This window comes from Chiloscyllium punctatum, chromosome 52, assembly GCF_047496795.1.
Source record: "Chiloscyllium punctatum isolate Juve2018m chromosome 52, sChiPun1.3, whole genome shotgun sequence".
In the NCBI taxonomy this organism is placed as follows: Eukaryota; Metazoa; Chordata; class Chondrichthyes; order Orectolobiformes; family Hemiscylliidae; genus Chiloscyllium; species Chiloscyllium punctatum.
Genome location: NC_092790.1, coordinates 22,070,336 through 22,081,522, shown reverse-complemented (window position 1 = coordinate 22,081,522; position 11,187 = coordinate 22,070,336). Strand labels below are relative to the sequence as shown.

At 49.4% G+C, this 11,187-nt stretch overlaps 1 protein-coding gene and 1 long non-coding RNA gene across 2 annotated transcripts; one reads left to right on the top strand and one right to left on the bottom strand.

The window, feature by feature from the left end:
- The first annotated feature begins 9 nt into the window (after positions 1-9).
- On the top strand, positions 10-1,719 carry LOC140470952 (uncharacterized). Its single transcript, XR_011956810.1, has 2 exons — positions 10-213; positions 611-1,719. It is a non-coding gene; the product is annotated as an uncharacterized lncRNA (long non-coding RNA).
- Positions 1,720-3,157: 1,438 nt separating this feature from the next.
- Positions 3,158-5,364, bottom strand: LOC140470539 (histone H1-like). The gene has a single exon (XM_072566626.1). The coding sequence runs from the start codon at positions 5,304-5,306 to the stop codon at positions 4,599-4,601; it is 708 nt and encodes a 235-aa protein (XP_072422727.1). The 5' UTR covers positions 5,307-5,364; the 3' UTR covers positions 3,158-4,598.
- Between the last annotated feature and the right edge of the window lie 5,823 nt (positions 5,365-11,187).

The following is an 11,187-nucleotide window of genomic DNA, read 5'->3' as shown; positions in this document are numbered from 1 at the left end:
ACCCAATTCATAAGCCCACCCCACCAGGTTCCAGTCCCACCGGTATTTTTGGGTGTGCTCGCTTTCGGTGCACTGTTCCTTCGGCAGGAAACTAGTGGGGCAGGACACTGAATTTATAGCAAAAGACCAATGTATCGTGCAACTGATACGATCTATTGAACAAATCCATTCACTTTGGAAGGAGTAACAGGAATACAGAATAATGGGATAATGGTAAGATTCTTGGCAGCGTGGGAGAGCAGAGAGATCTCAGTGTCCTTTTGCATCGAGCCCTGAAAGTTGCCACCCAGTACTTCCCATGAGCTGAAAAACGACGCCATGTACTTCGTGACCTGCAACACATTGTCAATGAGGATGAGCACCTCGCCAAGACAGTCCCCACACCTCCATTGCTTCCTTTTAAACAACCGCCAAACCTCAAACAGATCATTGTTGGTAGCAAGCTGCCCGGCTTTCAGGACATCTCCAAACAACGCTGTCACGATAGGCGCTGCAAGACGTGTCAGAGTGTGGACGTGGATACCACCATTACACTTGGAGACACCTCCCAACATGTACATGGCAGGTACTCATGTGACTCAGCCAACATTGTCTATCTTATATGTTGCAGGCAAGGGTGCCCTGAGGCATGGTACATTGGGGAAACCGTGCAAAGGCTACGGAATGGATGAAAGGACACCTCACAAAAATCAACAGACAGGAGTGTTCCCTCCAAGTTGGGGAATACTTCAGTGGTCCAGGACATTCGACCTCGGACCTTCGGGTGACCATACTCCAAGGCAGACTTTGGGACAGGCAGCAGCCAAAAGTGGCCAAGCTGAGGCTGATAGCTTTGTTCCATTTCCACAGGGAGGGCCTCAACCATGATCTTGGGTTCATGTCACACTACAGGTGACCACCATTGCACTACACACACACACACACAAACATACACACACACAGGCACTCCTGAACACACACGGACACACAGATACACAGACACTCCGACACATCCTTACAGACACACGCACTCACACATGCATCCTCTCACAGACTTAGACCAACTCAACACTCATGCACACACATAGACACTCTCTCACACAGACGCTCACAACCCCCAACCCCAGACACACAAACACACTCCTACAGACACACACACTCCCATTCTCACACATGCACGCCCTCACAGATGTAGACACTCTACATTCACATATACACTCTCTCTCACACTCACAACCCCCACCCCAGACAGACAGAAAGACACACACACACACAAAGACCCACATGCACACATATACATATACAGTTGTGGGTGAAAATCTAATTGCACAGTTACATTGTACTTTGCTCAAAAACTGCATTAATTCATGTAAAACTCTGTTATATCACTTTTTAGATTAGAATCAGTCTAAATATTATGGTCCAGACAGAGAACACAGGGGGCTAACACCTTCAACCTATTGTGTGGCTAACACCAATTGTTCCAGTTAATCTGAGAATGTAACTTTTAAAAAACAGTTTTGTGACTTACACATGAAAGAAGTGAAACTATCATGGTATTTGAACAGATGACAGACTCAACAAACAATCAAGGTATTTTTCAATGTATAATTTGAGTTACATCACACTGTAAACATTTGCTATAAATTCTGTGTCTTATAATTGTGTCCTCCACAACCACCTGATGAAGGAGCAGCGGTCCGAAAGCTAGTGTTTCCAATTAAACCTGTTGGACTATTACCTGGTGTTGTGTGATTTTTAACTTTGGCCACACAGGTCAGTGCAAGTAAGAACGGTACGGTGTGTTAGCTTTTATTGGTCAAGGGATTCAATTTTGGAGCCATGAGATCATGTTGCAGCTCTACAAAACTCTGGTGTGGCCGCATATGGTGTATTATAGGAGGGACGTGGAAACATTGCAAAGGTGCAGAGGAGATTTACCAAGACGTTGCCTGGTATGGAGGAAAGATGGGAGTGGTGCTGGATAAGCACAGCAGGTCAGGCAGCATCCGAGGAGCAGGAAAATTGACATTTCAGGCAAAAGCCCTTCACCAGGAATGAGGCAGGAAGTTTCCAGTATAGAGAGATAAATGGGTGGGACTAGGAAGAAGGTCACTGAGAGTGCAATAGGTGGATGGAGGAGGGGATGAAGGTGGTAGGTCAGAGAGGAGGGTGGAGTGGATCGGTGGTTAGGAGGATTGGCAGGTTGGACAGGACATGAGGAGAGTGCTGAGCTGGTAGGTTGGAACTGGGGTAAGATGGGGGGAGGGGAAATGAGGAAACTGGTGAAGTCCACATTGATGCCCTGGGTTTGGAGTGTTCTGAGGTGGAAGATGAGGTGTACTTTCTCCAGGCATCGGGTGGTGAGGGAATGGTGGTGGAGGAGGCCCAGGACCTGGATGTACCCAGCAGAATGTGAGGGGGAGTGGAAATGTTCAGTCACGGGGCGGTGGGGTAGATTGGTGGGGTGTCCTGGAGATGTTCCCTAAAGCTCTCTGTCAGAAGGCATCCAGTCTCCCCAATGTAAAGGGGACCACATCAGGAGCAAGAAATACAATAAATGACATTGGTGGATGTGCAGGTGATACTTTGATGGATGTGGAAGGCTCCTTTGGGGCCTTGGATGGAGGTGAGGGGGGAGGGGTGGGCACAGAATTTGCAATTCCTGCGGTGCCAGGAGGGGATGTTGGGTTGGGGGGGAGGGGGGGGCGTGGAACTGACCAGGTAGTCATGGAGGGAACAGTCTTTGCGAAAAGTAGATCCAGGTGGGGAGGGAAATGTATCCCTGGTGGTGGGGTCCAGTTGTAGGTGGATGCACTCCCTACATGCAGGTCCTGGGCCTCCTGCACTACCACTCCCTCACCCCATGATGCCTGGAGGAATTATGCCTCATCTTCCACCTTGGAACACTTCAACCACAGGGCATCAATGTGGACTTCACCAGTTTCCTCATTTCCCCTCCCCCCACCTTACCCCAGTTCCCCAACCTGCCCACTCAGTACCATCCTCATGACCTGTCCTTCCTGCCACTCTTCCTTCCCATTTATCCGCTCCACCCTCCTCTCTGACCTATCACCATCATCCACACCTCCATCCACCTATTGCCCTTTTAGCTGTCTTCTCCCCAGCCCCACCCCCCTCCCCTTTTTATCTCCACCCAAGAGGCTCCCAGCCTCATTCCTGATGGAGGGCTTTTGCCTGAAATGTTGATTTTCCTGCTCCTCAGATGCTGCCTGAGCTGCTGTGCTTTTCCAGCACCACTCTCGTCTTGACTCTGATCTCCAGCATCTGCAGTCCTCACTTTCGCCTTCTGAGAGAGGGTTAAGGGAGCTGAAGCTATATTCGTTAGAGAGAAGAAGCTTAAGAGATGACTTAATAGAATCATACAAGATGATCAGCGGATTAGAGAAGGTGGACAGTGAGAGCCTTTTTCCCTTGGATGGTGATGTCTAGCAGGATGGAACACAGCTTAAAATTGAGGGGTGATAGATATAGGACAGATGTCAGTGGTAGGTTCGAGAGCAGTTTGGGTGTGGAACGTTCTGCCTACAGCAGTAGTACACTCACCAACCTTAAATGGCATTTAAATAGTCATTGGATAAACATATGGATGATCATGGGACATCACAGAACGCACACAAACACACAGGCTGCTGTTCTCAAAGGTGAGGCCGCTGTGGTGAGGCCTGTTTCAGGGAATGGAGAGCCCCGCCCCCCGAGAGCTGGGATTGGATACAGCCCCATCCGTCAACCCACAGAGGAACACCTCCGGAAGGGACAGATAAGGCCGGAAAAGATTATTGGCGGCTGATTGGTTCACTTGGAATGAGGGTCTGTCAATTCCAAAAAGCCCGCCGATTTCACCCACACAAATCCTGAGATGAAATTAAACATGAAGAAGCAAAACACGATGCGTCTGCAACTAAGATAAAAGCTTATTCTTTCCAGCAGGATTGAACACCCTGCGGGAAGCAGGCGGGATCACTGCCTGAGCTGTGTGGAACAGGCAGGAGGAAAGTGAGGGGTTTCTCCCAGCCCAGCCAAACAACCGCCGTGAGTTAATCTGAACAACCCCCGCCGGTTTAAACAGCTCCCAAACTCATACAGTGTCCACCGAGAACGTTCCAGAATCTCCCTGTATCGGTACATCTTAGTTTCACCCAGATTGTCATTAGCCCGAACACAATGTGGAATTACTGCCTGATCTGTCTGTAAGAGACAAGACCGAAAGAACACGCCATGGTAACATCCTGCACCAACCCCCCCCCCAGAATCAAAACTGAACAAAGCATCATTCCTGGAAGGGTCAATGAAATACAAATACTGCAATATGTCACATTGGTGTCCGGGCAGAAATACAAGTCGCGATGTGAAATAACCAGATGGAGATCAATAAACCCTCCCCGTGTGATCCCTTCCCCATTCTCAGGTCTGTGCTCTCACAAACCGGGGCGAGAGTGTGTGTTTGAGTAATTCAGTCGGATTAACATCTTGGGATATGTCTGCACTCGGCACCGGGACGGGGACCATTGGATCCGGGCTCAGCTCTTTCCTGAGAGATGTGGGTGGCTCTGAGAAGAGCCTTTGGGTTCAGATGGTCACATGTTACACCGACTGGTTCATTTCTTTGCTGCTTTCTTGGGCACTTTGGCCTTGGTCTTGGCTTTAACCGATTTGCTGATGGGTTTGGGGGGCTTGGGGCTCTTGGCCTTTTTCACCTTCTTCACGGGAGTCTTTTTCTTCGGCGCTGCTTTGCTCACTCGCTTTTTCTTTGGCGGGGCTGCCTTCCCAGTGCCTACTTTCTTAACTGTTCTTTTCTTCACTGTTCCTTTCTTAACTGTTCCTTTCTTAACTGTTCCTTTCTTCACTGTTCCTTTCTTGCCTGTTCCTTTCTTGCCTGGGGATTTTTTCACTGTTACCTTCTTGCCTGGTGTTTCCTTCACCGCCCCTTTCTTGCCCCTTGCTGCTGTTCCCACCTTCTTTGCCCCTTCTGCCTTGCCTGAAGTCTGAGTGAGTTTGAAGGAGCCGGAGGCCCCCTTCCCCTTGACCTGAGACAGGGAGCCTTTCACCAGGGACCTCCTGATACACATCTTGATCTGGGAGTTGCGCTTGTCCACCTCGACCCCGCTTCTCTCCAACGCTTTCTTTATACTGAAAAGAGACATTCCCTTGCGATCCTTGCACTCCCCGACAACCTTCAGAATCTGCTCGCCCAACTTGGGACCGGCTGCTTTTTTCCGGGGAGACGCCGCCTTTTTCTTGGGAGCCTTGGCTTTGGTGGGAGCGGAGGCTGGAGGAGCCGTTTCGGCGGCTGCACTGTCGCTCATGTTGAGAACTCTGTGCTGAATCTCTCTCTCTCTCTCTCTCTCTCTCTGGGTCAGTCTGAACTGGGTCAGCAATGAAGCTGCTGGGGGGCGGCACTGAGCAACTTCAAGGCAGCGAGCGGACGGTGCAGAGACTACCTGCTGTCAGCTCCCTGCGCCTGCTGCCTCTCTGTGTTTCTCTAACTGTCTCAACTCTGCGATTCCTCTGAAATTCCGGATCTCCAGAGAGCCAGGCTCGATCGCTCCTCACCCTGATACGGGAAGGTTTGCGACTGAGAAGTTTTCACTCGAATAGACGGCTCCGTTGTCGAGTTAAACGCGTTTTGCTGCTGCACAGATCGAGCTGTCTGAGCTGAGCGCTGACATTGTCGGTACTTTTAGACTGAAATCTTGAAATCAACAAATATATTCCCTTGAATTCCACCTTTGGGGTCTAGTGGGGCAGCCGGGGGATAACTGGAATTGAAAATATTTTTGATTTGCACAAGAGAGACTCAGAAATATCATAATATTCGCGGACACACAAACACAGTTACGTTCGACGAACCGGCCCGCCCTTTTCCTACAGTCTCTCTGAGACAATATTCACATCCATACAGTCACAGGCCAGTAATATTACCAAGTGGAAGTGTGGAAGGATAGAATTTCTCCTCCTTTCAGCCTTTGTTCCGGTGTCTCGGGAGTTAGTTGTAGTTTTGTTTTCTCCTCAGTGATTGTTAAACTCTCATCAACTCTCCTGGTTACATCCTGAAATATTTCCAGGCGGTTTGTCAAGCTGAGAACATGGAAGAGTTAGCACAGGAACAGGCCCTTCAAATCCATGCTGACTCCATCAGAACCTGACTATGGTTTGCTCAAATGCTTTGCAATTAAATCTTTTATTTTGATTTTTTCCTGGAGACTGGCTGGTCTACAAATCCCAGTTGTATATCTATCTCCGTATTCCATTGAATTGCTCACATTATCCACCCTCCAATCTGTTGAAATGAATGCAGAGCCTGTAGAATCTTGGAACATGAGCACTAATACACCCACGGTCCCTGAGGCCACTGTGTTAATTACTCTGGGGGGTAGATTATCAGAGTCTGGTATTTCTCAGCCTTCAGTCCTATCCATTGCCTTCACTCAATTTCCCAAATAATGCTGATTTGGTTCATTTTCTCCATCTCACTGAACTCTGTGTTCCCCAAAATTCCCACTGTGTTAATTATATCCTCTTTTGTGAACACAGACCAAGAGAAGATATTCAGTTGGAAAACCATTGTTGGTCCCCATTGTGGACTCCCCCCATTTTAATTCGAAGTGAACTCTATTTGTCTTCACCAACGTGTGTGTTTGCCTTTCTCTCTTTACATACTTATCATAACTTTCACTTTTTCATGGTTTCTACAACCTTACTCTTTTACTCCTTTGCTCTTCAGTAATCAATGCCTTTTTATCATTCTTTGTTGAATGTTAATCTGTCCCCAGGCTTCACTTCTGTAAGGGATCTTTCCTTCACAATTTGGAGGCCTTTTCTTTGAATCAAAACTATCTCAAATGGCCCTTGTAAACTATAGGTCTGTAATTTGTAAACACCTTCCAAACTCATGACGACTTCTGTCCGAAAAAGGATAAGGGAAGCTGATGTAGGGGAACACCACCTTCATATCAGACAAGTTCACCTCCAAGGCACTCACCATCCTGACTTGGAAATGTATTCCTTCTCCTTTACTGTCACTGGATCAAGAGCCTGGCTCTCCCGTCTAGGTGGGGGTCTATCATTACAGGACTCCATTCCTCACCAAGTTTCTGCCTGTGGCATGGCACACACCTCCTCCATCACCAAACTCTCACCAGCCAATGCCTGGATGAAGAATGCCTCATCTTCACCTTGATACCCTCCAACCCCGCGGGATTAATGTGGATTTCACCATTTTCCCCATTTCCCCTCACCCCCAACTCATTCCAGATCCAACCTTCCAACTAGGCACCGCCCTTTTGACCAGTCCTACCTGTTCATACTCCTTCCCACCTATCCATTCCACCCTCCTCACCTACCGATCACCTTCACCCCAAATTCATCTACCTATCACATTCTCGGGTCCATTCCCACCCCCAACCCCATCACCTCACAATTAATCTTCCCCACCTTGGGCCTCCCCCTTATTCCTGATGAAGATCTTCTGCTCAAAACATTAATTTTCCTGCTCCTTAGATGCTGCCTGAATTGCTGTGCTTGACAGTTCCACACACTCTGACGTTAAAGTCAGTCAGCTGCTATAAACTGGTATTTGCGTCCAGTCGCAGACTTGATATTACACACTGGATTAGTGGTGCTGGAAGAGCACAGCAGTTCAGGCAGCATCCAACGAGCAGCGAAATCGACGTTTCAGGCAAAAGCCCTTCATCAGGAATAAAGGCAGTGAGCCTGAAGCATGGAGAGATAAGCTAGAGGAGGGTGGGGGTGGGGAGAGAGTAGCATAGAGTACAATGGGTGAGTGGGGGAGGGGATGAAAGTGATAGGTCAGGGAGGAGAGGGTGGAGTGGATAGGTGGAAAAGAAGATAGGCAGGTCGGACAAGTCTGGACAAGGCAAGGAGACAGTGCTGAGCTGGAAGTTTGAAACTAGGATGAGGTGGGGGAAGGGGAAATGAGGAAGCTGTTGAAGTCCACATTGATGCCCTGGGGTTGAAGTGTTCCGAGGCGGAAGATGAGGCGTTCTTCCTCCAGGTGTCTGATGGTGAGGGAGCAGCGGTGAAGGAGACCCAGGACCTCCATGTCCTCGGCAGAGTGGGAGGGGGAGTTGAAATGTTGGGCCACGGGCGGTTTGGTTGATTGGTGCGGGTGTCTCGGAGATGTTCCCTAAAGCGCTCTGCTAGGAGGCGCCCAGTCTCCCCAATGTAGAGGAGACCACATCGGGAGCAACGAATACAATAAATGATATTAGTTGATGTGCAGGTAAAACTTTGATGGATGTGGAAGGCTCCTTTAGGGCCTTGGATAGAGGTGAGGGAGGAGGTGTGGGCACAGGTTTTACAGTTCCTGCGGTGGCAGGGGAAAGTGCCAGAATGGGAGGGTGGGTCGTAGGGGGATGTGGACCTGACCAGGTAGTCACGGAGGGAACGGTCTTGACGGAAGGCAGAAAGGGGTGGGGAGGGAAATATATCCCTGGTGGTGGGGTCTGTTTGGAGGTGGCGGAAATGTTGGCGGACGGTTTGGTTTATGCGAAGGTTTGTAGGGTGGAAGGTGAGCACCAGGGGCGCTTTGTCCTTTTTACGGTTGGAGGGGTGGGGTTTGAGGGCGGAGGTGCGGAATGTGGACGAGATGTGTTGGAGGGCATCTTTAACCATGTGGGAAGGGAAATTGCGGTCTCTAAAGAAGGAGGCCATCTGGTGTGTTCTATGGTGGAACTGGTCCTCCTGGGAGCAGATACGGCAGAGGTGGAGAAATTTGGAATACGGGATGGCATCTTTGCAAGAGATAGGGTGGGAAGAGGTGTAATCCAGGGAGCTGTGGGATTCGGTGGTTTTGTAAAAAATGTCAGTGTCAAGTCGGTCATCACTAATGGAGATGGAGAGTTCCAGGAAGGGGAGCGAGGTGTCAGAGATGGTCCAGGAAAATTTAAGGTCAGGGTGGAATGTGTTGGTGAAGTTGATGAATTGTTCAACCTCCTCAGGGGAACACGAGATGGCGCCAATGCAGTCATCAATGTAGCGGAGGAAGAGGTGGGTAGTGGTGCTGGTGTAATTATGGAAGATCAACTGTTCTACATAGTCAACAAAGAGACAGGCATAGCTGGGGCCCATACGTGTGCCCATGGCTATGCCTTTGGTCTGGAGGAAGTGGGAGGATTCAAAGGTGAAATTGTTAAGGGTGAGGACCAGTTCGGCCAAACGAATGAGAGTGTCAGTGGAAGGGTACATTTGGGGATGTCTGGAGAGGAAAAAATGGAGGGCTTGGAGGTCCTGGTCATGGCGGATGGAGGTGTAGAGTGATTGGATATCCATGGTGAAGATGAGGCGTTGGGGGCCGGGAAAACGGAAGTCTTCGAGGAGGTGGAGGGCATGGGTGGTGTCTCGAACGTATGTTGGGAGTATCTGGACTAGGGGGGATAGGACAGTGTCAAGGTAGGTAGAGATGAGTTCAGTGGGGCAGGAGCACGCTGAGACAGTGGGTCGGCCAGGGTGGTCAGGCTTGTGGATCTTGGGAAGGAGGTAGAACTGGGCAGGGCGGGGTCCCTAAACTATGAGGTTGGAAGGTGTGGGTGGGAGATCTGAGGTGATGAGGTTCTGTATGGTCTGGGAGATGATGGTTTGGTATAGGGGGGTGGGGTCATGGTCGAGGGGGCAGTAGGAAGAGGTGTCCTCGAGTTGGCGTTTGGCTTCAGCGGTGTAGAGGTCAGTGCGCCAGACTACCACAGCGCCCCCTTTATCCGCTGGCTTAATGGTGAGGTTGGGATTAGAGCAGACGGATTGGAGGGCTACGAGTTGTGAGGGGGAGAGGTATTACACACCTCTAGTCCAGGTAGGGCTTTAGCCTGGCCTCCTGACCAGAGATTCAGAAACTACCACTCCAACACCAGACACCCTGCCACATTGGTGCTGGGTCCACTGCTTTTCATAATTTCTATAAATCATTTGGGTGTGAACACAGAAGATATAGTTAGTTAGTTTACAGATGACATCAAAATTGGAGTTGGAGTGGACAACAAAGAAGGTTACCTCAGAGTACAACGGGATCTTGTCCAGATGGGCCAATGGGCTGAGGACTGGCAGATGGAGTTGGATTGAGACAAATGTGAAATGCGACATTTGGAATGGCGTATCAGGACAGGACCTATACACGTAAATGACATGGTCCTTGGGTGTGTTGTTGAGCAAAGAGACCTTGGAGTGCAGGGTCACAGTTTCTTGAAAGCCGAGTTGCAGGTCGATAGAACAGTGAATGAGGCATTTCGTCCGTTTTCCTTTGATGGTAAGGACTTTGATTTGCAGAAGTTGGGAATTCATGCTGCGGCTGGAAGGGACATTGGTTAGGTCACTTTGGGAATAGTGTGTGCAATTCCGGTCTCCCTCCTGTCACAGGATGTTGTGAAACTTGAAAGGGTTCAGAAAAGACTCGCAAGGATGTTGCCATGGTTGGAGGAGTGGAGCTACAGGGAGGGGCTGGGATTGTTTTCCCTGGAGCGTTGGAGGCTGAGGGGTGGACCGTATTGAGCTTTTATAAAATCATGAGGGACATGGATAGAATAGACAGGCAATGTCTTTTTCCCTGGGGTGGGGGAGTCCAGAACTAGAGTACATAGATTTAGGGGGAGAGGGGTGAAGTTTAAAAGGGACCTAAACGGTAACTTGTTACGCAGAGGGTGGTTGTATGTAAGGAATGAGCTGATGGAGGAAGTGGTGGAGGCTAGTACAATTCCAACATTTAAAGGGCATCAGGATGGCTGTGTGAATAGGAAGGGTTTTATAGGGGAATGGGGAAAGTGCTGGCAAATGGGACTGCATTAGGTGATGATATCTGCTGGGCACGGCCGAGTTGGACCGAAGGGTCTGTTTCCGTGCTGTACGTCTCTCTGACTCTTTGAGCTGCATTTGTGAAAATGTCCCATTTATTCTCACTCTCTGCATAACACTTTCGACAAAGCGTTAATACTCATGGGAAGAAGTTCAGCAGGAATTTAATACGCAGACATGATGTTATCGAATGGTAGTCCACATTAGATGGGTCGAATGGCCGTCAGGTTGTCCGCTTCCTGTTCGGATTGCGATGAAGCCGGGGGGAGGAGTTATTAACATGACCGGGGAAGGAGCTCCATTGGAGCTTCATAAAGGGACAGTGTCCCACCTTTAAACGTTCTCTGCCCTTTCCCCCCATAGCCACAGGAACTGGGAGAAAAGGGA